The sequence below is a fragment of the Rhopilema esculentum genome, chromosome 19, assembly GCF_057945365.1.
Source record: "Rhopilema esculentum isolate cy_ngs chromosome 19, ASM5794536v1, whole genome shotgun sequence".
Lineage (NCBI taxonomy): Eukaryota > Metazoa > Cnidaria > Scyphozoa > Rhizostomeae > Rhizostomatidae > Rhopilema > Rhopilema esculentum.
The window spans coordinates 4,387,319-4,414,613 of record NC_142833.1 but is presented as its reverse complement, the minus strand read 5'-3'; the positions used below and the strand labels follow the sequence as shown (position 1 = coordinate 4,414,613).

General features: G+C 36.7%; 3 protein-coding genes and 1 pseudogene across 3 annotated transcripts; 3 read left to right on the top strand and 1 right to left on the bottom strand.

Annotated features, from left to right (window-relative positions):
• Positions 1-878: 878 nt before the first annotated feature.
• On the top strand, positions 879-9,250 carry LOC135688560 (neurexin-4). Its single transcript, XM_089113887.1, has 4 exons — positions 879-1,253; positions 4,376-4,574; positions 6,897-7,099; positions 7,818-9,250. Exons 1-4 carry the CDS (start codon positions 947-949, stop codon positions 8,024-8,026), a joined length of 918 nt encoding a protein of 305 aa, XP_088970013.1. The 5' UTR covers positions 879-946; the 3' UTR covers positions 8,027-9,250.
• Positions 9,251-9,378: 128 nt separating this feature from the next.
• Positions 9,379-15,967, top strand: LOC148957931 (neurexin-4-like). Its single transcript, XM_089113886.1, has 4 exons — positions 9,379-11,365; positions 13,607-13,805; positions 14,261-14,463; positions 15,181-15,967. The coding sequence occupies exons 1-4, from the start codon at positions 11,059-11,061 to the stop codon at positions 15,387-15,389; spliced, it is 918 nt and encodes a 305-aa protein (XP_088970012.1). The 5' UTR covers positions 9,379-11,058; the 3' UTR covers positions 15,390-15,967.
• Positions 15,968-16,259: 292 nt separating this feature from the next.
• On the bottom strand, positions 16,260-19,467 carry LOC148957930 (uncharacterized; annotated as a pseudogene).
• A 200-nt stretch (positions 19,468-19,667) lies between these two features.
• On the top strand, positions 19,668-23,518 carry LOC135688561 (neurexin-4-like). Its single transcript, XM_089113888.1, has 4 exons — positions 19,668-20,083; positions 20,761-20,959; positions 21,408-21,610; positions 22,311-23,518. The coding sequence occupies exons 1-4, from the start codon at positions 19,777-19,779 to the stop codon at positions 22,517-22,519; spliced, it is 918 nt and encodes a 305-aa protein (XP_088970014.1). The 5' UTR covers positions 19,668-19,776; the 3' UTR covers positions 22,520-23,518.
• The last annotated feature ends 3,777 nt before the right edge of the window (positions 23,519-27,295 follow it).

The window sequence follows — 27,295 nt, the reverse complement described above, 5'->3', positions numbered from 1 at the left end:
GAGTCTTGACCCGGATTACATTGTGGTTTACGAGTGTATCTTGCAAGTGCGATCAGTAAAATCACGTTTTCTCCAGACTCACAAATCCTCTACATAAAGGTACGAAAAAACTATTTTGTACCCAAGGAACCAATCGACTGGCTCAAAAATTTGCACACGGCCAGGACAGATGTCGGGCAAGCAAAGTGTGTCTCAAAATTTTTGTATTTGCTCTGGTCCGTCTTTTATAGCCAAACACAGCTATGAGAGGGAAAAAACATTTTTTGGCAATTTTTGACAGGGTACAGTTTCAAGGGGAGGAGGAATTTAAAAAATCTGAGACTCTTTTTGGTAGCTTAGGATCTGCGTTTTCTGCCGATAAAAGTCAGATTTTGATACCTGTAAGATTATCCGATATATAACAAGGATAGAACACTCGAACTCGAACTTCAATACTCCATTTTGTATTCTCACGCATAGCATCACATAACCAACAGGGCGCATGCCCAACATAACATAAATACGAGGCTAATAACGTCACAATACCCCAAAAGCAAGGGTACAAAAAAACTTTTGAAGGTGGTACACTCATTTGAGCAATAAACTTCCCTGGAAAGTATCACTTTTTTTGAAATGTGCTACGGCAATATGTAACCTGTTCTACGGAATTGTATTATCTGTATATTTAACTTTGTTTTGATACAGAATTATTTTTATTGCAATAGAAATTGTGTTTTTTGAAACAAATAATTTTACAACGCAGATATGATCGATTTTTACAGCTGAGAATAAATAACAATGACGATGATGATGAAAGAGATTTACAATCACCAATAGTTTCATTTCTACGGAGATTTAGTTCAATTGACTCAACAGAATTTGCATTGCTTTCTTTTCTTTGTTTTGCCGGTTTTGTTTCTGCAGTTTATCAAACAGATGTCTAATTGGAAGGCTTTAAATCTTTTGCATGTTTTGTAAAATGTCAAAGTCAGTTAGATTTTACAGGAGGTGGACAATGTTGGTCAGTGTATTTTTGTACCCGTTGTTCCTGTCTTTAAACGCGCCTGTTGTGGCATCAAGCAGCTTCTTTATGCTTGAAAAAGGAGACCAAAATGGTATAAATGTTGGCATCTCAAAGATGCATTTTAGGTGTGATCGCGACCAAAGTTGTGCATACATTAAATTCAACAAGGTGTCACAAGAGTTTCAGCCTTTAACAGAGAATTACGTTATCAGTGAGGCAGACGAAGATACAGAAACAGTTTGGAGAAAAGGTAAGGCAATTTTGCAGAGAGTGTTTCTTGAGATAAAATCTTGTGTAACTATTTTATATTCCCCATTTTACTCTTAATTTGGGCGATAAGGTGGGAAGAGCAAAATGGCTAGGACTCGCTTTTCAAAAATAGCCTTTTCCGAAGCAGAACATAAGTTTTGATTGAAAACTCAATGTCGTTCTTGAAATAGGAAAAGGCATGTCAAAATTTCTTTACGTCGCCTGATATTTCTGTACGACGCGAAATGGAGTGGAAATGGTTTTGCAAGAAACAATACCAAAGCTGAACTATAATATAAAGAAGGTTGCAAGACCCATCGGTGATGTTAGAAAAACAGTCAGGAAAAGAAATTATTAGATTGAGAGAGAAATAAATTGATTTTTTTCTATTTACAATTCGATAAAAGTTTTGTTTCACAAAAAGCAGGTACTGTTTGATGAGCGGCAAGATATTTTCAACCATTTTCACTGGGAATGAAATACATTCAACGCCATTGGCGTAATCTGTCGATCGATAAGCTGTGAACAAACTTGAAACAACTTAATGAACAAACTTTGAAACCATTCTGTTTATGAATGCTATACAACGCTTGTACATTAGGCCCTCAGGGGCGGACTGGCTCCAAATTTAGGGCCCGGGCAAATTCGTCGAGAAAGGGCCCCGAAATTCAAATTAAGTTTACGGGTAAGGCTGGGTTAAAAGGCTATTAGAATATTGCTATTAGTTCTCATTAGTTACCACCATATAGCTTAAGAAACTCCAGATTCAACACAGCGGAGCCACATCATGCAGCCACATTAAAAAGTATAAATTTAATACCGTATCATACAGATGTACCTAACCAAATGTGGAAGTCAGTTCCAAGCGAAATAAAATACTCAACAACTTTACAAATAATCAAGAAAAAATCTCGGAATTTTCATCGTTCAATTGTACTTGTGATCTTTGCAAGGAATAGTATGCAACATCAATGATACTTGATTTATATTTAGCGTTGGTGATTTAAATTGGATGTTCTACAATCCCTTCTTTGGGTCCGTGTCGTTTTCACTATATTGCCTGAGGTTTATTCTAACGAAGGATAAGAAGAAAGAGAAAACCATGCCATTGTGGGGGGAAAAATTATTGTTTTCTAGCTATATGACTTTTAAGTTGGAGAAGAATGTAGCAAATAAGATCATACAGGCAAAGTGTTTAAATTGCTCCAGGGTTAAGTAAAGGCCACTACAATGATTAGAAATTTTGGCCGAATTCAAGAAATGTTTGGAAAAATGACGTTATAGGGATGGGCAGAAAATGCATCAAAAATATTTACAACATCAAGTTTGACCAAAGGAGGAACCTAGGCAATGCCTGTTAGCTTTCTTTTACAATAATTTGCTGGTTAAAGTGGCTTGATTTTGACATAACAATGGGACAGAAGTTTGCGTTGGCATTATGATAAACTTTCAAATGTCAGAATAGGAAAAACGTTTAACAGCAAAGAATGCAGTGGCGGAAATTGCGGGGGCTCAGGTTTTGCCAAATTGTCGGTTTTGTCGGTAAAATTGTGTCATTTATCGGCAAATTTGCTTGCTTTTGTGGGTATCGCCTCCCCCCCCCCCCCCTACTTGAAAAATGAATTTCCGCCACTGGAGGAATGAGTTGGAAAAGGTGCAAGCGATGCGAAGGTGGAGAGTCAGAATCAAAGCAGCTGACTCTAGGATAATCTGGACTGAAACAAAACAAAGCTGGGAAAAAAGAGAAGGAAATGGAAAAAGGCTTGAAGTACAACAAAAACAAGCAACGTCTTAAAAATGTTCTGCACGAAGATTTCTTTCACGAATGAGCATGTAGAAAAGGCTACAGCTTTAGCTTTCTCTTCCTTGCACCCTTATTTGTGACTGTGAGATGACAGTTTTTGACCGGTGAAATGTGTTCGAGTAAAGCCAAGCACCTCAAACTTTCCCAGTAATTCTATGAAATGACGTCCCTAATTTTTTCACGATTACCGACAAACCAAGATCATAATCTCAACTGTTAGCGACAAGCGCAACATTTCCGACACCCAAATCTTTAAACAAGTTTCTAAACGCAACAAGAAAAAAACCCAACTTGCCTGTAGAAGCCAAAGCTAATCAGTAAGAAACCTTCAAAAGTAGTGAATCATTTCATTCTATGTTTAAATTACAAAATATGACAACATTTCTAGTGCGAACAGCAAAATCTGAAATCTGATAAATTGTAACGTTTCGACTTATTGGTCAAAGGTTTAGTCGTAGAGCTCTGGCTGAAAAAGGTACAACAACATGTCCCCAGTTTTTTAAACATTGCATAATTACTGAAAATTTTTGCAAACATACCTCGTTTAGACCCCGTTTACACTGTCCCGTGCAAGTTTGGAACCGTGACAAAACTGTCGCGGTTCGCCCTTGCGTTTACACTAGCACTGTGGAACCGTGACGATTTTGCTCTGCTATCCGGAACAGTTTTGACCCTGCTTTGAAAGCGAACGAATTTTGTACCGTCACGGTTCCGTTTTTGAACGGGACAGTGTAAACACCTATCCGAGACGATTTTGTCACGGATTCACAAAGAGGTCTTTTGTATGGCTGTTTCAGGTAATCGAGGCTTTGATTGTGGCGTAACTACGTTCTCAAATTCTGAAGAAAAGGAAATTCTGAAGAAAAGACGACCACAGAAAAGGCTTGTAGTGTTTCCCAGTCCAAGCCTTGATTGGACTTGGCAGTTTTGTAGTCTAAATTAACACTGAAAATTAAAGCCACCTTTTCTTTCGTCCAAGTAAAGTTTTAATCGGCCTTCCGCTCCATTTTAACTCACAATAAAAATTCGATTGTTGACTTCAGCGGCAAAATAAAAGCCTTGGTTGACTAAATACAGCTTCTTCTAAACAATGTTCTACCATTAAATTAAGGTCGTACCGGTACAGTGTAAACGGAACAGCTAAACGGAACAATTTGGAACCGCGACAGTGTAAACACTTGCGAACCGTAACGGTACAAAATTGTCCCGGGACAGTGTAAACGGGGTCTTAGATTGTTACGGTTTAATGTTTATTAATTCCGATGTAAATGTTCCGATCAATCTTCCATTTCTTTAAACAATTGTAGCATTTTCAATAGTTTTACAGATTTATCCTTCCTGCAAAGAGGCCTTACCAGGGGACCTTAACAATGGGGTATACTGGATTCAGCACAAGAATATGCAAGAACCAATACATGTCAAATGCAACAGAGAGACAGGAAAAGTTCTCGCAGTATTTGATCACGACAGCGAATCACGCATTGTGGCTAAAGGGTTTGAAATCCCTGGATCGTATCGGTAAGCACCACACAGTTGTTTAATAAAGGTGTTCTTGAAATTTTATACAAAATTATATATTAATGTAGTTATAGAATACTATAGATGACAACATCATTTAAATCTACCACAAAATATATGATTTTTGTTTGCCTAATAGCCTGAGTATCAGGTAATTATTGATAATTATTACAAGATCTTCTACTTGGTTCATAAATTTCAGAACCCAGACAAAATCACATTGATTTCGGGAAGTAGATTGCATCCATACTTTCGAGAAATTTTGAATCGAATTTAAAGTATTTCAACTTGCAGGCTTATTAACGAGGCTCTTCAAGATTTTGTCCAGAGTCAATAATCACACATATAAATTTTTTATTGTAAATTTGTCGAAAGTTCCAGACCATCTTTCAAAACAAATTTGCTTTACTCTATTGGCAACTACCAATAAATAAACTTGCATGTAAACATTTCTAAAATATTTTCTTTGATGATAAGTGGAGTCATGGCAATGGATGTCTGACTCAAAGAAAATATTGCTCATTGTTCAAAAAAGGGCATAAAATAAGTATTTCTAAACTAATCAATAAAAAATGCGGTGAGCGTGTTTGTGGCTTTTAGACACAAATCAAGTTGCAACTGTTGATTTAAATTAAAGCATCCTTTGAAACATGAGGTTAACATGTGCCCCAATAAGATTTTTTATAAAAAAATATAAATTTTATTGGCCTCAATGTTCTAAAGAGTTTTCGTTTTGAGACTGAGAGTGAGAAAAATTTGTTTTATTTTTCAAATTTTGAAGGGTTTTAGGGAGGCATAGGTGATACGTGAAAAAAATATGTGAGACATGCGATTCTCTTTTATGAACTTTGCAATGCATTCATCTGTTTTTCAGTGTTTTTCAGTGGTTTTCAGTGGTTTTCAGTGGTTTTCAGTGGTTTTCAGTATTTTTCAGTGTTTTTCAATGTTTTTCAGTGTTAGTCAGTGTTATTCAGTGTTATTCAATGTTACTCAGTGGTTTTCAGTGTTTTTCAGTGTTTTTCGGTGTTTTTCAGTGTTTTTTAGTGTTCCCAGTGTTTTTCGTTGTTTTTCGGTGTTTTTCGGTGCTTTTCAGTGTTCTTCAGTGGTTTTCAGTGTTTTTTAGTGTTTTCCAGTTTTTTTCGTTGTTTTTCGGTGTTTTCCGTTCTTTTCAGTGTTCTTCAGTGTTTTTCAGTGTTTTTCGGTGTTTTTCAGTGTTTTCCAGTGTTTTTCGTTGTTTTTCAGTGCTTCTCAGTGCTTCTCAGTGTTTTTCAGTGTTTTTCAGTGTTTTTCGGTGTTTTTCAGTGTTTTCCAGTGTTTTTCGTTGTTTTTCGGTGTTTTTCAGTGTTATTCAGTGTTTTTCAGTGTTTTTCGGTGATTTTCAGTGTTTTTTAGTGTTCCCAGTGTTTTTCGTTGTTTTTCGGTGTTTTTCGGTGCTATTCAGTGTTCTTCAGTGTTTGTCGGTGTTTTTCAGTGTTTTTCAGTGTTTTCCGTTGTTTTTCGGTGTTTTTCAGTGCTTCTCAGTGTTTTTCAGTGTTCTTCAGTGTTTTTCAGTGTTTTTCGGTGTTTTTCAGTGTTTTCCAGTGTTTTTCTTTGTTTTTCGGTGTTTTTCAGTGCTTCTCAGTGTTTTTCAGTGTTCTTCAGTGTTTTTCAGTGTTTTTCGGTGTTTTTCAGTGTTTTCCAGTGTTTTTCGTTGTTTTTCGGTGTTTTTCAGTGCTTCTCAGTGTTTTTCAGTGTTTTCAGTGTTATTCAGTGTTTTCCAATGTTTTTCGTTGTTTTTCGGTGTTTTTCAGTATTTTTCAGTGTTTTCAATGTTTTTCAGTGTTATTCAGTGTTTTTCGGTGTTTTCCAGTGTTTTTCGGTGTTTTTCGTTGTTTTTCAGTGTTCTTCAGTGTTTTTCAGTGTTCTTCAGTGTTATCCGGTGTTTTTCGGTGCTTTTCAGTGTTCTTCAGTGTCCTTCGGTGTTTTTCAGTATTTTTCAGTGTTTTTCGGTGTTTTCCAGTGTTTTTCGTTGTTTTTCGGTGCTTTTCAGTGTTTTCGGATCTTGTATTTCGGATTTTGAAACACACAAATTACCCACAAATATAGCTAAAGAAGAGACCTGTTTAATCTTTTTCTGGAACTCTTATCCCACGAGCGAAAGGTATAAAACAAATAAACAGATGAAAATAACCCCTACCAACTGTCAGAAATACCTATAAAAATTGTCGTCTCATTTCACTACAAAATAAACTGCACTTAAAAACAAGAATAACTCTCAAGCCCTGAAAATTGAAATTTGACTGCTTAACAAATTAAAGCACTTTCTGGAATTTCAACTCACAGGCACAGAATCACCTACACGAATCGACTTCAAGACTTGACAAGCTTTGTCGACTCGTCACGTCAATGCCGCCAGTTCACTAGAATTGATTGCATCTCAATGGGTTTGTATTTCCCTTCCTCGAGTACCCCATATTATGGATACCTCGTCGATAGAAGCGGTAATGGAATGGAGTACTTTGGTGGTGGGCCAACAAATGGAAGAGGTATGGGTTAGAATTTTTCTGGACTTGGCTTCGATTCGCAGTTGAAATCACGTCCAACATAACACATTCTAATAGATTTTGTTAGCAAAGACAGTATGATGGTGGAGAGAGGTAGAGCCAATAATCTTGGAAGTAGGATTCAGCTTAAGAACCCGAAGATAAAACAGGACTCTGCTGTGTCATATACAACCATTGGATCCCAAAGTATATGAATCCATGTTGTATTGGACCCCATAGAATCGTATACGGCCATTGGACCCCAAAGTATAGGACTCCATTCTGAATAGGACTCTATATTGTTTAAGACCTCGTTGTATCATATACGACCATTTGGTTAAATAGTATAAGAATCTTTAATATAGCACCCCTTGTATTAAACACGACCATAGGACCCCAAAGCATAGGACTCCATGTAGTTGAGAATCCGTTCGTATCATACATGATCATAGGATCCCATAATATATGAACCAATAGTATCACATCGCAGGTATACCTTCATATTTCTTTCTACCTTTGTAAGCTTATAGTAGCTTCAATAACGTCATCAAATTTTATTTAGATGAAGCAAAATACTGAATAGAAATTGATTTTGTCAACATTTCTTGATAAATAATTAATTGGAATAAAACTGGTACAGGCATAAACATAGTTCATTGGAAAAAAAGAAGTTAATGATTAAAAATGCAACTGGCTTTGAATAGGCAATATCCTATCATAGGATGCAGTTGTGGGATAACTGGTACATGTGCAAAAAGTTCAGATCTTTGCAACTGTTATGCAAATGATGCGGTATGGCGATTTGACGAGGGATTTGTCACCGACAACAAAAGGCTGCCAATAACTGAAGTGAGGCTTGGAGATACAGGTGACGCCTCTGAAGAAGGTGCCCATACCATTGGAAAACTTATCTGTGAAGAGTGGCCATAAGAATTCATTAAAGACTGCCATCAATCCAAATTCTGCAGGGGATCAACCAAAAATTGGAACAAGGAGGTGATTTCCGTTAGTTGAGAGTTGAAAAACAAAACAATTGCAACTATGCAGTGGGAGAAGTGAATACTTAAAGAGACACAATTGAACACTCCAGATGAATTAAAACAGAAGAGATGAAAGTCGTATAAGAGAGAAAAAATCATCTTTCACTCATTTCTGCAAAATTCTCAATATTACAAATCGGAAAGGAAAGGGAAATTTGCACGTATGACGTATGATTCTATGAAGTTCTAAAGTTATGACGTCACAAAATCAATTTTTACAATTTTTGAATTTAGATCCAAAAACTGAAAGAGCATCGTGAAATACCCCTAAAGTTACAAAATCAGTCAAATGTTTTTATCAAAAATATGGTTACATTAGCACAGGCTCTTTCCCCACCAAACCTCTGTAACTTGGTCTGAATTCATAGAACAGGGTAAAATAACAGTACTCCGAAATTGAACTTCAAATATTTTACTGGCCATATCTCCCCCTATTTTAGATATATTCGACTGATTTTGCATATTTGGAAGTATTTCACTGTGTTTCTTATGTAATTTGGTTAAAATTCAAAAATTGTAAAACAAGTTTTTTGTGACATCACACAAGACATCGCGGAGCAGGGAGGGGGCTGGGGAACGCTTTAGCCCCCCCACTTTCTGCAAAAAATGCAAAATATTGAGAAGTAAACTACCAGCAAAGCAATAATACATTCGGTTTTTGCCCTCGCACTTTTTTAGATCCCCCACAATTCCCAACGCTCCGCGGTGCCTGCAAACTGAAAAACTCTAATGCTGTAAATAGACTGCTCTTAGTGTAGCAACGATTTCATTTTTGCTTATACTCTCCACAGATATCGTCCACACAAAGCACAAATATACCTCACAAGAAATACTACTTTATATGCCACCAAGATAAAAAACAAACTAAAGTGAATCAAACCTGACTTGCTCACGACCGGGCAAGTTTTATAAGCAGAAAACATTTTGTTCATACGGGTCAGCCAAAGCTGAAAATGAAAATGTCTAGTAGGCAATGAAATTGTGGCACCACAGGGTTCAATTATAGGACCTCTTCTCTTCAGTTTTCCTTTTCCAAGTACATTGTAATAATGCCATTCAATCCATTTTAATTTCTGTGAACAGGAGATGGCTAGCAGCCCTGGTAAACTTTTAATAGTGGCTGTTTTTTTAAAGATCTTATGAATTTGATCTCTAGAAAATTTAAACTTCGGGATGCATGCAACAAATGATTGTCAAATAGCATCAGTATCGGGTGACAAATGTATAACTAGCATTTACAATATACGGCTTAACAAATAACGTGTGAGACTATATTATAAGGAGGTCTTTGTCGCGTGGAGTTACACTTAATCATGAATACGCTTCGTTATTGTTAGCACTCAGCCAGGGTCGCGAAAATATCACGGTTCCACGGCTGTGAGCCAGAGGAAGGTTATCCAAAGAACAGTTGTTTTGAGGAAGGCCAATGCATGGCTTGACAAGAGTATATAAAGTGAGAAGAATTTACCGTACTGTTTGAACTTTCCATTGAAGATGATACAAAAAAATGGAAACATAGCTTACTATTTCCTGTCAATTAGTGAAGACCAGACGACAAATGATTTAACTTGAAATCCATTTCTAAGAACATTTAAGGCTACGGTAAACCTTTTTCAACGCGATATTTGGTTTTCTCTTCTTAAAAGCAAAACTATTAACGGAATCAGATTAAACTATACATCATCGATGCACAAGAATGTGGCAAATTCAACCATATCAAAATATTTGGCAAATATTGATATTTTCCAGGCAAATTTATTTCTCAAATGAGTGTACCACCTTCAAAACTATTCTGTACCCTTGCGTTTCAGGTATCAAAATCCGACTCATATCAGTAGAAAGTGTAGATCCTTAGCTATCGAAGCGTGTCTCAGGTATTTCAAATTTCTCTTATCGCTGTAATTGGCTATAAAAGACGGACCAGACCAAATACAAAAATTTTGAGACAAACGTTTTTTACCCGACATCTGTCCTGGCCGTGTGCAGAGCCTTTCGAATGGTTCCTTGGGTACAAAATAGCTTTTTCGTACCTGTAGGCAGGGCTATGGCTGTGAAAATGTGATTTCTTATCTAACCGAAATAATATCGATGGTTTTATATACTTTCGAGTATGGAGATCCAGAATCCAAGATGGGACCAAAAATTTTTGCCTCAGTATCACGTGATTGATGACGTCTTCGACAACGGCAAAAACAGTCATAAATCCGTTATATATTCCAAATGAATTATACAATATAGCAATTCTAGGTTTTATGTGAATGCACATTTCAAGAGCTTTCAATTGATGTATCATATAATTGAGTTTGCTGACTAAATTGACTCAACAGAATTTGCTTTGCTTTCTTTTGTTTGATCTGCTTGTTTTGTTTTTGCTAAATATATTAAGGTAGATAAATAAATAAAGGTAAAAAAATAGATAAAGGAGAAGGGACATTATTATCAGAATTTGAATTGCGAGATTTCCAAGAAAAAAAACGGATTTCCAGGGGCTTTCAAAAACAAAACATTGGGTATTTCAACCAAAGGTGCATCCAATTTCCACGGAGTGATTTTTTCCTCGTGGTAATTTGCGATTCTGGTTGTTACGCGTAGCTGTGATACAGGCCTTATGCAGACTGACAGCATCCTGGAATAGAGAACAATTATAAGAGTGTATGGTCAATTAAAACTTGTTTCCCTTGCTCGTCTGTTGAATATTGATGCCCAACTCGCTTAGAATCGCTCCTCGGTTCACTTTGCGTCGAGATAGAAGTTTCACAAACTTTCCCTCCAAAACACTGGCATTCCCGAACCTTACTGCGCATGTTCCATCAATACATTTTTCAAAAGTCTCGTTTGCATTTCAAACTTTGGCCGTTCGTATCACAAACATCTGAAGTCTTACAAAACAGATGGCTGATAGGAAGGCTTTAAATCTTTTGCATGTTTTGTAAAATGTCAAAGTCAGTTAGATTTTACAGGAGGTGGACAATGTTCCCCAGTGTATTTTTGTACCCGTTGTTCCTGTCTTTAAACGCGCCTGTTGTGGCATCAAGCAGCTTCTTTATGCTTGAAAAAGGAGACCAAAATGGTATAAATGTTGGCATCTCAAAGATGCATTTTAGGTGTGATCGCGAGCAAAGTTGTGCATACATTAAATTCAACAAGGTGACACAAGAGTTTCAGCTTTTAACAGAGAATTACGTTATCAGTGAGGCAGACGAAAATACAGAAACAGTTTGGAGAAAAGGTAAGGCAATTTTGCAGCGAGTATTTCTTGCGATAAAATCTTGAGTAACTATTTATATTTACTCTTAATTTGGGCGATAAGGTGGGAAGAGCAAAATGGTTAGGACTCGCTTTTCAAAAATAGCCTTTTCCGAAACAGGACATAAGTTTAGATTGAAAACTCAATGTCGTTCTTGAAATAGGAAAAGGCATGTCAAAATTTCTTTACGTCGCCTGATATTTCTGTTCGACGCGAAGTGGAGTGGAAATGGTTTTGCAAGAAACAATACCAAAACTGAACTATAATATAAAGAAGGTTGCAAGACCCATCGGTGATGTTAGAAAAACAGTCAGGAAAAGAAATTATTAGATGGAGAGAGAAATAAATTGATTTTTTTCTATTTACAATTCGATAAAAGTTTTGTTTCACAAAAAGCAGGTACTGTTTGATGAGCGGCAAGTTATTTTCAACCATTTTCAATGGGAATGAAATACATTCAACGCCATTAGCGTAATCTGTCGATCGATAAGCTGTGAACAAACTTGAAACAACTTAATGAACAAACTTTGAAACCATTCTGTTTATGAATGCTATACAACGCTTGTACATTAGGCCCTCAGGGGCGGACTGGCTCCAAATTTAGGGCCCGGGCAAATTCGTCGAGAAAGGGCCCCGAAATTCAAATTAAGTTTACGGGTAAGGCTGGCTTAAAAGGCTATTGGAATATTGCTATTAGTTCTCATTAGTTACCACCATATAACTTAAGAAACTCCAGATTCAACACAGCGGAGCCACATCATGAAGCCACATTAAAAAGTATGGATTTAATACCGTATCATACAGATGTACCTAACCAAATGTGGAAGTCAGTTCCAAGCGAAATAAAATACTCAACAATTTTACAAATAATCGAGAAAAAATCTCGGAATTTTCATCGTTCAATTGTACTTGTGATCTCTGCAAGGAATAGTATGCAACATCAATGATACTTGATTTATATTTAGCGTTGGTGATTTAAATTGGATGTTCTACAATCCCTTATTTGGGTCCGTGTCGTTTTCACTGTATTGCCTGGGGTTTATTCTAACGAAGGATAAGAAGAAAGAGAAAACCATGCCATTGTGGGGGGAAAATTATTGTTTTCTAGCTATATGACTTTTAAGTTGGAGAAGAATGTAGCAAATAAGATTATACAGGCAAAGTGTTTAGATTGCTTCAGGGTTAAGTAAAGGCCACTACAATGATTAGAAATTTTGGCCGAATTCAGAAAAAGTTTGGAAATATGACGTTATAGGGATGGGCAGAAAATGCTTAAAAAATATTTACAACATCAAGTTTGACCAAAGGAGGAGCCTAGGCAATGCCTGTTAGCTTTCTTTTACAATAATTTGCTGGTTCAAAGTGGCTTGATTTTGACATAACAATGGGACAGAAGTTTGCGTTGGCATTATGATAAACTTTCAAATGTCAGAATAGGAAAAACGTTTAACAGCAAAGAATACCGTGGCAGATAAATGACACAATTTTACCGACAAATTTGCTTGCTTTTGTGGGTATCGCCTCCCCCCCTACTTGAAAAATGAATTTCCGCCACTGGAGGAATGAGTTGAAAAAGGTGCAAGCGATGCGAAGGTGGAGAGTCAGAATCAAAGCAACTGACTCTAGGATAATCTGGACTGAAACAAAACAAAGCTGGGAAAAAATAGAAGGAAATGGAAAAAGGCTTGAAGTAAAACAAAAACAAGCAACGTCTTAAAAATGTTCTGCACGAAGATTTCTTTCACGAATGAGCATGTAGAAAAGGCTACAGCTTTAGCTTTCTCTTCCTTGCACCCTTATTTGTGACTGTGAGATGACAGTTTTTGACCGGTGAAATGTGTTCGAGTAAAGCCAAGCACCTCAAACTTTCCCAGTAATTCTATGAAATGACGTCCCTAATTTTTTCACGATTACCGACAAACCAAGATCATAATCTCAACTGTTAGCGACAAGCGCAACATTTCCGACACCCAAATCTTTAAACAAGTTTCTAAACGCAACAAGAAAAAAACCTAACTTGCCTGTAGAAGCCAAAGCTAATCAGTAAGAAATCTTCAAAAGTAGTGATTCATTTCATTCTATGTTTAAATTACAGAATATGTCTATATTTCCAGTGCGAACAGCAAAATCTGAAATGTTTGTACGGTTTAATGTTTGTTAATTCCGGTATAAATGTTCCGATCAATCTTCCAATTCTTTAAATAATTGTAGCATTTTCAATAGTTTTACAGATTTATCCTTCCTGCAAAGAGGCCTTACCAGGGGACCTTAACAACGGGGTATACTGGATTCAGCACAAGAATATGCAAGAACCAATAAAAGTCAAATGCAACAGAGAGACAGGAAAAGTTCTCGCAGTATTTGATCACGACAGCGAATCACGCATAGTGGTTAGAGGGTTTGAAGACCCTGGATCGTATCGGCAAGTAACACAGAGTTGTTAAATAAAGATGTTCTTTTCAAATTATACAAATTTGGGAAAATTACATATTAATGTAATTGTAGAATACTATGGATGACAACATCAGTAGAATATACTACAAAATTTTTGTCTGCATAATAGCTACCCTGGGTACCAGACTCACTATATATAAAATAAAATAAAATACCAGACTATCTATTATTTTATATAGTGACTCTGGTACCCAGGGTACAGAGTATCAGGTAATTATTGATAATGTAGGAAGGTATAAAACAAATAAACAGGTGAAAAGAACCCCCTACCAACTGTCAGAAATACCTACAAAAATTGTCTTCTCCTTTCACTACAAAATAAGCTGCGCTTAAAAACAAGAATACCCTCAAATTACTCTGCCCTGAAATTTGAAATTTGACTGCTTATGAAACTAATGCAAATTCTGGAATTTCAACTCACAGGCACAGAATCACCTACACGAATCGACTTCAAGACTTGACAAGCTTTGTCGACTCGTCACGTCAATGCCGCCAGTTCACTAGAATAGATTGCATCTCAATGGGCTTGTATTTCCCTTCCTTGAGTACCCCATATTATGGATACCTCGTCGATAGAAGCGGTAATGGAATGGAGTACTTTGGTGGTGGGCCAACAAATGGAAGAGGTATGGGTTAGAATTTTTCTGGACTTGGCTTCGATTCGCAGTTGAAATCACGTCCAACATAACACATTCTAATAGATTTTGTTAGCAAAGACAGTATGATGGTGGAGAGAGGTAGAACCAATAATCTTGGAAGTAGGATTCAGCTTAAGAACCCGAAAATAAAACAGGACTTCGTTGTGTCATATACAACCATTTGACCCCAAAGTATATGAATCCATGTTGTATTGGACCCCATAGAATCGTATACGGCGATTGGACCCCAAAGTATAGGACTCCATTCTGAATAGGACTCTATATTGTATAAGACCTCGTTGTATCATATACGATCATTTGGTTAAATAGTATAAGAATATTTAATATAGCACCCCTTGTATTAAACACGACCATAGGACCCCAAAGCATAGGACTCCATGTAGTTGAGAATCCGTTCGTATCATACATGATCATAGGATCCCATAATATATGAACCAATAGTATCACATCGCAGGTATACCTGCATATTTCTTTCTACCTTTGTAAGCTTATAGTAGTTTCAATAACGTCATCAAATTTTATTTAGATGAAGCAAAATACTGAATATAAATTGATTTTGTCAACATTTCTTGATAATCATTAATTGGAATAAAACTGGTACAGGCATAAACATAGTTCATTGGAAAAAAAGAAGTTAATGATTAAAAATGCAACTGGCTTTTAATAGGCAATATCCTATCATAGGATGCAGTTGTGGGATAACTGGTACATGTGCAAAAAGTTCAGATCTTTGCAACTGTTATGCAAATGATGCGGTATGGCGATTTGACGAGGGATTTGTCACCGACAACAAGAGGCTGCCAATAACTGAAGTGAGGCTTGGAGATACAGGTGGTGCGTCTGAAGAAGGTGCCCATACCATTGGGAAACTTATCTGTGAAGAGTGGCCATAAGCATTCATTAAAGACTACCATCAATTCAAATTCTGCAGGGGATCATCGGAGGAGATTTCCGTTAGTTGCACGTTGAAAACAAAACAATTGCAACTATGCAGTGGGAGAATTGAATGCTTAAAGAGACACAATTAAACACTCCACATGAATTAAAACAGAAGAGATGAAAGTCGTATAAGAGAGCAACAATCATATTTCACTTATTACTGCAAAATTCTTAATATTACAAATCGGAAAGGAAAGGGAAATTTGCACATTGAATATAATGCATCCACATGAAGCATAGCTTGTAATATAGTCACAAAGGGAAAGTCTTTATGTTTATCCTTTGTTTGCCTTTCCAGTAGGTAAAACACCTTAATATCTTGTTATGTCTAACGACATTTTTCAACGTATGATTTAAAAGAAGTTCTAAAGTTATGACGTCATAAAAACTGTTTTTACAATTTTTGAATTTAGATCCAAAAACTGAAAGAGCATCGTGAAATACCTCTAAAGTTACAAAATCAGTCAAATGTGTTGGCAAAAATATGGTTACATTAGCAAAGGCTCTTTCCCCACCAAACCTCTGTAACTTTGTCTGAATTCATAGAACAGGGTAAAATAACAGTAATCCGAAAGTGAACTTCAAATATTTTACTGGCCATATCTCCCACGATTTAAGATATTTTCCACTGATTTTGCATATTTGGAAGTATTTCATCGTGTTTTTTGCTGTTATGTGATTAAAATTCGAAAATTGGAAAACAAGTTTTTTGTGACGTCAAACCAGACATCGCAGAGGAGGGGGCTGGGGAGAGACTTTAACACCTCACTTTTTATAAAAAATGCAAAATATTGAGAAGTAAGCTACCAGCAAAGCCATAATACATTCGGTTTTAGCCCTCGCACTTTTTTAGATCCCCCACATTTCCCAATGCTCTGCGGTGCCTGCAAACTGAAAAACTCTAATGCTGTAAATAGACTGCTCTTAGTGTAGCAACGATTTCATTTTTGCTTATACTCTCCACAGATATCGTCCACACAAAGCACAAATATACCTCACAAGAAATACTACTTTATATGCCACCAAGATAAAAAACAAACTAAAGTGAATCAAACCTGACTTGCTCACGTCCGGGCAAGTTTTATAAGCAGAAAACATTTTGTTCATACGGGTCAGCCAAAGCTGAAAATGAAAATGTCTAGTAGGCAATGAAATTGTGGCACCACAGGGTTCAATTATAGGACCTCTTCTCTTCAGTTTTCCTTTTCCAAGTACATTGTAATAATGCCATTCAATCCATTTTAATTTCTGTGAACAGGAGATGGCTAGCAGCCCTGGTAAACTTTTAATAGTGGCTGTTTTTTTAAAGATCTTATGAATTTGATCTCTAGAAAATTTAAACTTCGGGATGCATGCAACATATGATTGTCAAATGGCATAATTATCGGGTGACAAATTCAAATTAGCATTTACAATACACTGCTTAACAAATAACGTGTGATTATATATTATAAGGAGGTCTTTGTCGCATGGAGTTACACTTAATCATGAATACGCTTCGTTATTGTTAGCACTCAGCCAGGGTCGCGAAAATATCACGGTTCCACGGCTGTGAGCCAGAGGAAGGTTATCCAAAGAACAGTTGTTTTGAGGAAGTCCAATGCGTGACTTGACAAGAGTATAAAAAGTGAGAACAATTTACCGTACTGTTTGAACTTTCCATTGAAGATGATACAAAAAAATGGAAACATAGCATACTACTTCCTGTCAAAGAGTGAAGACCAGACCATAAATTGTTTAACTCGAAATCCATTTCTAGGAACTTTTAAGGTTACGGTAAACGTTTTTGACACGATATTTGGTTTTCTCTTCCAAAAAGCAAGACTATTAACGGAATCAGATTAAACTATACATCATTCGATGCACAAGAATGTGGTGATTTCAACCATATCAAAATAATTGGTAAATATTGTAAAATGTCATTTTCCAGTCAAATTTATTGCTTAAATGAGTGTACCACGTTCAAAAGCTATTTTGTACCCTTGCGTTTGAGGTAACAAAATCTGACTTATATCAGCAGAAAGCGCAGATCCTTATGTCTCGAATTTTTCAAATTCCTATTCGCTTTGAAACTATACCCTGTCGAAACAGCCATTTCCGTGACGCTTATTGCATCGTCATGTGCTTACAGATAGTTTCAGGAAAGTTGTGACAGAACTCCTCAATGAACTGCTGGTATGAATTAGGGAAGCTAATGCTGCAATAAAATTTTCATTATAAAAGGAGCCTCCATCAGGGACATAAAAAGGATCCTCTGGAAACGAGTCAACATCAGGTCCAATTAAAGACCAAATAGAGTTTGCTATCTGGAGGAAATATGAATAACTCATAATAAAAAGCTGTCTCTAAGTCTAGCTCTGATCCGAGACCTCTGACAGCTGTTATTAGACGTTGAAACATCAAGAGCGGGTCGATAGAAATGATTTCACCATCTATTTGGATGCTGGATCTTGCTTTTATGATTACGGCAATGTCTTTCCTTTTAAACGTATACTCTCCAACTTCACTTCGAGACATTGATTCTAAAATACATTTCCCGATTTCCTTTGCATCATCTAGACTGACAGCGGAAATTGCAACTTCTCCTGTGTCAATGCTTGCAAGCTCCTTACAGTTGTCAAACGGATTTCTTGACGTCTCTTGATACGAGTTTGAGATGTTTCTTTGTGCTGTTCTCTTGTTTCATACGCAACATTTGTAACTTCTTGCATTGCACGATTTACTTCAGCACAGGCAGGTGTTGAGCAGAGCCAAATTGCTCTTTGAAGTTCGGTCATCCCTCTCCCACGAGTGAGTCCGCCAGTTGTTTTCAAACTTCTCTTTAGAACTTGTTCAATCACAAGGTCAATTGAAAGTCCTGCCCAAAACGGTTACTTCTTCTGACAACATGATACCCCTGCTGAAACTTTACATAGACAATTGGATGGGTTTCCTGAAGATTTGACATTTTTTGTAGATAGATGTGAGCAGACTTGGCGTAAAGTGAATGACCAGATGCTGCAAAGAAGGGTAACATTTTTCCCAAACAATAGCAGCCATCTTGAATTCAAGGCAACCATTTTGGATCAAATTACAATAAGAATTTCTCTAAAATTATTTTTAAAACACCTTTCCTCTATCGAAAGTATTTTTGCAGTAAAATTGCAAAATTATAACTGTAAAATTGCAAAATATTAGATTTTTCAATATTTATGAAAATTTAGGGAAACTTTTGGGGTTTACCTCTCAAAATGAGCAGTGGTATTTTGGAAAATTGCCTCAACCCTTTGTGGTAAGTTTTTGCTCCCCTTGTGTATGAAGATGCATTAGATATAAACTTGATCTATTAATAGGACATTCAGTGGCGTTATCCCAGTTTTGGAGAAAGCCCCTGTATCTCGAAAAAGCCCCCTCTCCTACTCTATCAACATTTCCTTTTGAATTCCACACCCAAAACTAGTCTTGCAATAGTTGGTTTAGTAAAGTTTCTCTTCTGGTGGTTATTGACAGCTCTTTCACAGGCTGCATCCCAGTTTTTGGATAAAACCCCTGTCTCTCGGAAAAGCCCCCCTCTCCTACTCTATCAACATTTCCTTTTGAATTCTACACCTAAAACTAGTCTTGCAATAGTTGGTTTGGTAAAGTTTCTCCTCTGGTGGTTATTGACAGCTCTTTCACAGGCTGCATCCCAGTTTTTGGATAAAACCCCTGTATCTCGAAAAAGCCCCCTCTCCCACCCTATCAACTTTTCTTTTTGAATTCTACACAACAAACTGGTCTGGAAAAAGTTGGTCTGGTAAAGTCCCTGGTCGGGTAGTAATGCTCCTCCTTGTCCCTCTGGAATACAAGACAAAAACACAAATTACTCTATAGAAGGGTGGGATCTCACCTCGTGGCTCACAGGCTGGAAGGTGGGAAGATTTTATCCATGTAAACAGGCCCTAACAGGCCAAATAACTTACAAAATATGTCACCTGTTCTATGGCTCTATATTATTTGTATATTTAACTTTGTTTTAATACGGATTAATTTTATTGCAATAGAAATTGTATTTTAAACGATTTCTGTTTGGAATGTATATTTTTGCTGAGACTTATAACGACAGTGAGGTAAACTGAATATTCATAACGTCTCAATTGAAACAAATAATTTTACAACGCAAACAAGATATTTATAGCCGAGAATTTCTAATAACGACGATGATGACGGAGGTGATTTACAATCACCAATAGTTTCGTTTCTACGTAGATTAAGTTAAATTGACTCAACAGAATTTGCATTGCTTTCTTTTGTTTGTTCTGCCGGTTTTGTTTCTGCAGTTTATAAAACAGATGGCTAATTTGAAGGCTTTAAATCTTTTGCATGTTTTGTAAAATGTCAAAGTCAGTTAGATTTTACAGGAGGTGGACAATGTTGCCCAGTGTATTTTTGTACCCGTTGTTCCTGTCTTTAAACGCGCCTGTTGTGGCATCAAGCAGCTTCTTTATGCTTGAAAAAGGAGACCAAAATGGTATAAATACTGGCATTTCAAAGATGCATTTTAGGTGTGATCGCGACCAAAGTTGTGCATACATTAAATTCAACAAGGTGTCACAAAAGTTTCAGCTTTTAACAGAGAATTACGTTATCAGTGAGGCAGACGAAGATACAGAAACAGTTTGGAGAAAAGGTAAGGCAATCTTGCAGAGAGTATTTCTTGCGATAAAATCTTGTGTAACTATTTTATATTCCCCATTTTACTCATAATGTGGGCGATAAGGTGGGAAGAGCAAAATGGTTAGGACTCGCTTTTCAAAAATAGCCTTTTCCGAAACAGAACATAAGTTTTGATTGAAAACTCAATGTCGTTCTTGAAATAGGAAAAGGCATGTCAAAATTTCTTTACGTCGCCTGATATTTCTGTACGACGCGAAGTGGAGTGGAAATGGTTTTGCAAGAAACAATACCAAAGCTGAACTATAATATAAAGAAGGTTGCAAGACACATTGGTGATGTTAGAAAAACAGCCAGGAAAGAAATTATTAGATTGAGAGAGAAATAAATTGATTTTTTTCTATTTACAATTCGATAAAAGTTTTGTTTCGCAAAAAGCAGGCAATGTTTGATGAGCAGCAAGTTTTCATGAAGTTATTTTCAATCATTTTCATTGGAGCATGAAATACATTCTATGCAATTTGCGTAATCTGTCGATCGATAAGCTGTGAACAAACTTGAAACAACTGAATGAACACACTCATTTACCAAACATACCTCGTTTAGATTGTTACGTTTTAATGTTTCTTAATTCCGATATATATGTTCCGATCAATCTTCCATTTCTTTAAATAATTGTAGCATTTTTAATAGTTTTACAGATTTATCCTTCCTGCAAAGAGGCCTTACCAGGGGACCTTAACAATGGGGTATACTGGATTCAGCACAAGAATATGCAAGAACCAATAAAAGTCAAATGCAACAGAGAGAAAGGAAATGTTCTCGCAGTATTTGATCACGACAGCGAATCACGCATAGTGGTTAGAGGGTTTGAAGACCCTGGATCGTATCGGCAAGTAACACAGAGTTGTTAAATAAAGATGTTCTTTTCAAATTATACAAATTTGGGAAAATTACATATTAATGTAATTGTAGAATACTATGGATGACAACATCAGTAGAATATACTACAAAATTTTTGTCTGCATAATAGCTACCCTGGGTACCAGACTCACTATATATAAAATAAAATAAAATACCAGACTATCTATTATTTTATATAGTGACTCTGGTACCCAGGGTACAGAGTATCAGGTAATTATTGATAATGTAGGAAGGTATAAAACAAATAAACAGGTGAAAAGAACCCCCTACCAACTGTCAGAAATACCTACAAAAATTTTCTTCTCCTTTCACTACAAAATAAACTGCGCTTAAAAACAAGAATAACTACCAAGCCCTGAAATTTGAAATTTGACTGCTTATGAAACTAATGCAAATTCTGGAATTTCAACTCACAGGCACAGAATCACCTACACCAATCGACTTCAAGACTTGACAAGCTTTGTCGATTCGTCACGTCAATGCCACCAGTTCACTAGAATAGATTGCTTTTCAATGAGTTTGTATTTCTCTTCCTCGAGTACCCCATATCGTGGATACCTCGTCGATAGAAGCGGTAATGGAATGGAGTACTTTGGTGGTGGGCCAACAAAAGGAAGAGGTATGGGTTAGAATTTTTCTTGACTTGGCTTCGATTCGCAGTTGAAATCACGTCCAACATAACACATTCTAATAGATTTTGTTAGAAAAGGCAGTTTGAAGATGGAGAGGGGTAGAACCAATAATCTTGGAAGTAGGATTCAGTTTAAGAACCCGAAAATAAAACAGGACTTCGTTGCGTCATTTACAACCATTGGACCCCAAAGTATAGGAATCGATGTTGTATTGGACCCCATAGAATCGTATACGGCCATTGGACCCCAAAGTATAGGATTCCATTCTGAATAGGACTCTATATTGTTTAAGACCTCGTTTTATCATATACGACCATTGGGTCAAATAGTATAGGACTCTTAAATATAGCACCCGTTGTATTAAACACGACCATAGGACCCCAAAGCATAGGACTCCATGTAGTTGAGAATCCGTTCGTATCATACATGATCATAGGATCCCATAATATATCGTAGGTATACCTGCATATTTCTTTCTACCTTTGTAAGCTTATAGTAGCTTCAATAACGTCATCAAATTTGCATTAGATGAAGCAAAATACTGACTAGAAATTGATTTTGTCAACATTTCTTGATAAATAATTTATTGGAATAAAACTGGTACAGGCATAAACATAGTTCATTGGAAAAAAAGAAGTTAATGATTAAAAATGCAACTGGCTTTGAATAGGCATTATCCTATCATAGGATGCAGTTGTGGGATAACTGGTACATGTGCAAAAAGTTCAGATCTTTGCAACTGTTATGCAAATGATGCGGTATGGCGATTTGACGAGGGATTTGTCACCGACAACAAGAGGCTGCCAATAACTGAAGTGAGGCTTGGAGATACAGGACATGCGTCTGAAGAAGGTGCCCATACCATTGGGAAACTTATCTGTGAAGAGTGGCCATAAGCATTCATTAAAGACTACCATCAATTCAAATTCTGCAGTGGATCATCGGAGGAGATTTCCGTTAGTTGCACGTTGAAAACAAAACAATTGCAACTATGCAGTGGGAGAATTGAATGCTTAAAGAGACACAATTAAACACTCCACATGAATTAAAACAGAAGAGATGAAAGTCGTATAAGAGAGCAACAATCATATTTCACTTATTACTGCAAAATTCTTAATATTACAAATCGGAAAGGAAAGGGAAATTTGCACATTGAATATAATGCATCCACATGAAGCATAGCTTGTAATATAGTCACAAAGGGAAGGTCTTTATGTTTATCCTTTGTTTGCCTTTCCAGTAGGTAAAACACCTTAATATCTTGTTATGTCTAACGACATTTTTCGACGTATGATTTAAAAGAAGTTCTAAAGTTATGACGTCATAAAAACTATTTTTACAATTTTTGAATTTAGATCCAAAAACTGAAAGAGCATCGTGAAATACCTCTAAAGTTACAAAATCAGTCAAATGTGTTACGAATTGGCAAAAATATGGTTACATTAGCACAGGCTCCTTCCCACCAAACCTCTGTAACTTGGTCTAAATTCATAGAACAGGGTAAAATGATAGTACTCCGAAAGAGAACTTCAAATATTTTACTGGACATATCTCCCCCAATTTTAGATATGTTCGACTGATTTTGCATATTTGGAAGTATTTCATCGTGTTTTTTGCTGTTATGTGATTAAAATTCGAAAATTGGAAAACAAGTTTTTTGTGACGTCAAACCAGACATCGCAGAGCAGGGGGGCTGGGGAGAGACTTTAACAGCTCACTTTTAATAAAAAATGTAAATTATTGAGAAGTAAGCTACCAGCAAAGCCATAATACATTTGGTTTTAGCCCTCGCATTTTTTTAGATCCCCCACACTTCCAACGCTCCGCTGTGCCTGCAAGCTGAAAAACTCTAATGCTGTAAATAGACTGCCACCAAATGCCACCAAAATAAAAAACCAACTAAAGTGAATCAAACCTGACTTGCTCACGACCGGGCAAGTTTTTTAAGCAGAAAACATTTTGTTCATACGGGTCAGCCAAAGCTGAAAATGTCTAGTAGGCAATGACATTGTGGCACCACAGGGTTCAATTATAGGACCTCTTCTCTTCAGTTTTCCTTTTTCAAGTACATTGTAATAATGTCATTCAATCCATTCTAATTTCTGTGAACAGGAGATGGCTAGCAGCCCTGGTAAACTTTTAATAGTGGCTGTTTTTTAAAGATCTTATGAATTTGATCTCTAGAAAATTTAAACTTCGGGATGCATGCAACAAATGATTGTCAAATGGCATAATTATCGGTTGACAAATTCAAATTAGCATTTACAATACACTGCTTAACAAATAACGTGTGATTATATATTATAAGGAGGTCTTTATCGCATGGAGTTACACTTAATCATGAATACGCTTCGTTATTGTTAGCACTCTGCCAGGGTCACGAAAACATCACGGTTCCACGGCTGTGAATCAGAGGAAGGTTATCCAAAGAACAGTTGTTTTGAGGAAGGCCAATGTATGGCTTGACAAGAGTATATAAAGTGAGAAGAATTTACCGTACTGTTTGAACTTTCCATTGAAGATGATACAAAAAAATGGAAACATAGCATACTATTTCCTGCCAATTAGTGAAGACCAGACCATAAATTGTTTAACTTTAAATCCATTTCTATACAAAACTTTAAATCAAAACAAAAAACAAATTTCGAGGAAGGCCAATAGAGAAAAGTTGCATCCAGAGGAAGGTTGGGGCGTTGTCTTAATTCTGCACACAGCTTGTCTCAGAAAAAAATTAAGTTTGCTTCACTAATGATTGGCAGGTTGTTTCTTAGTTGCTTGAGAGATCAGACAAAAGATCGTTTAGGCCACTACATTTATTTTTCTATTATCGATCAAAAGAAGCTTTTTATGGAATCAACCATATTTGAAATCAAGATTGCAACCAATGGCGGACTGGCTACCCTTTGATCCACCGGGAAAAGCAAGCAAAAGGGCGCCAATAGGTGTTGAAGTTGCTTATTTTTGGGGCTTGTAAAAGGGGCCCGGAAAAATCTTGTCTAAACTGTTTGAAACGAATCAGTTTGTTGCAAACATTGTCATAATTCATCCTTAAAACCCTTTGCAATGGACAAAAGAATGAGAGAACTAGGTGGGAAATGAAACGGGGGCTCAGGGGCTCGCCCCTGGAAATTTTCTGAAAAACACCCTATTTAGAATTTCGGAACATGTCCCATGTTGAAAATCAAAGTATTCATCCACAATTGGCATTGGCATGAAGAAGACTCTCTGTCAAATTGACTGTATTTGAAACTTCTACACGGATGGTAAAATGAGTAGGTATCAAATGACGTATTGTCCTCAATTTTATGTATCAAATGATGATATCAAAATGATAGATTTTGAAAGTTGGACTAAAACCCAAAGCCCGTTTTTCAGTTAGCGAGACACTCACTTCCAAGATTTTATAAAGAAAGCAGCTTCTCTGGCCTAAGAGACGAGATTATTTTCGATTCAATTCGATCTCGAAATCTTTAGAAATTTGACAAAACATATGACTCCGTTCTCATCAAACGGTACCATAAAATTTTTTGAAGGTTTTGCAGCATATCATTGAGAAATGTGAAAGGGTGCCTCAGCACCTGCTAGACTAATGACTATGTTGCTCCTGCCTCCACGCTACAGTTACATATCATTTACAAAAGATATGATGCCAGTACACCAGCGTGCGGAATTATGATTAGTTTGATTAGGTATTAAACATGTGCTCAAAACGGTAGACTTATCCGAAAATGTCTGATAACACATCTTGGACAAATGGATTTTAAGAGATCTTGCTGCCATCCTTTTTATGCAAATTGATGATTTTGCAGGTTGAAAGGCTCCCTCTCTATGTAAAACTGTGCGTAGAAATGGTGAAAAGATAAAGAATTTCTTAAGAAAAGACGCAGTCCCTTTCCGGGACAAAAATTTGAAGAAAGATTGGAAAACTTTAATAGCTAGTTGTAAATTTGAAACCAGTTTGTTTTTCAAAACAGCCGGTTTAACTTTCCATTAAGTTTTCTAGAAGGTTCTAACATGAGGGCATCAATCCTCAACAAATTCTGTATGAAGTTTCTCAAAAAGTGTTCAAGATTTTTGACTTCAAGTAGTGATAATTTTTGTTGGTTTAAAACTCCTAGTTTTAACGTACAAAAAGCAGGATGCCTATGAGTTGCTAGTTGAATTGCAAAAACATAATAGCTTGCCACGGACAGGAAGTATTGTCCTCTATCATACTTAGAGCAGTTTTCATTATCAAGAGATAGTTGATGGCCCAAAGAAAAAAGGGCTATTATTCAAGAGAGACAACACAAGGAATGTGCACAAATTATGGAATCAAAAATCGGCAATACTTGAAAAATCTCCTTCTCTTTAAACAACTATTTTAACAAACTTTAATAAATAGCCATAATAACCGTAATAGCCATAAAGTTTATGTAAATCCCCCCTCCCCATCTTTGATTACATAATATGTGAACGTTCCCATACCCAATATCCAACACATCGATAATTTTATCCAAGTTACAACCATTCTGATTAGAAAGAGCACAAGGAAGTGCTCAGCTATTTTTTTTCCAAAGTGCGAGCCGTCAGTTATTGGATATCAGGCACTAGGATTAATTTGCATTAGCCATAAGATTAGCCATAAGTCAAAAACTAATATGGTTAGTCAGAAGTCACTGGTTTCACAAAATTATTAGTCATCAGTCAATTGGCAAATAGTCTGCTAGTTAGCTAGTGAAAATCCCTACTACCCCCTCAACAGAAATCGAATTAATTCAAGTATTGTGCACCTGCTTGAAAATATTGCAAGCTAACTAAAGTTACAAGATGTTTTATACTCTGAGGAGTTTCAGACAAAAAAGCTTCTAGTATGTTTAAAACATTTGCTTCTTTCAAAGTCATTGCTCAAAGCGAAATATGTTCTTTACAAGATTTTCAGAAATGCTTGCAGAATTTGCAGATAATAGTGGTCAACTTAAGGCCCTGGTCAAACGATCTAACATTTCGCCCAACATTTCGTCCAACATTCTCTCGCGCAGATCGAAAAGGGAATGGGTAGTAAGTAACATTGATGTTGCTTAAAAACAATAGGAACACCAGACGCCCACGATCATGGCCGCACATAACGATGCGCCACCACATTTCGATCAGAGAAAACGAAAGGCAATCGCCGCCATAGCTATAAATGGTATCAATTGTAAGCAAAATCTAGAGTCGAAGCTAGAATCGAAGCGAGGGTCAAAGCGAGAGTCGAAGCGAGAGTCGAAGCGAGAGTCGAAGCGAGAGTCGAAGCGAGAGTCGAAGCGAGAGTCGAAGCGAACATAATCAACCCGAGAAGTCAACAACAATGCTATGATTGAATTTTGGCAGTCTTTTACCGACTACGTATGCGCAGAGCCAACAATGTTAGCTGAGGTGGTCAAACGATCCAACATTTCGCTTAATACTTCAAAACAAAAAATTATTGGACATCAGCAGCCAACATTTCAGACCTCAGTCAAATTTCGTCGAACATCGAATTTTACGATGTTGGAAGACCCAACAAGGTGGTAAAACGATCCAACATTTCGCCCAACATCATGTCTTTTGAAAGTTTTCATGTTTTTGAGAAAAATAACTTGGGGCAGAGGGCGCACCGGGAAATTTCCCGGTATCCCGGTGGGCCAGTCCGCTTCTGTTGCAAGCAATTC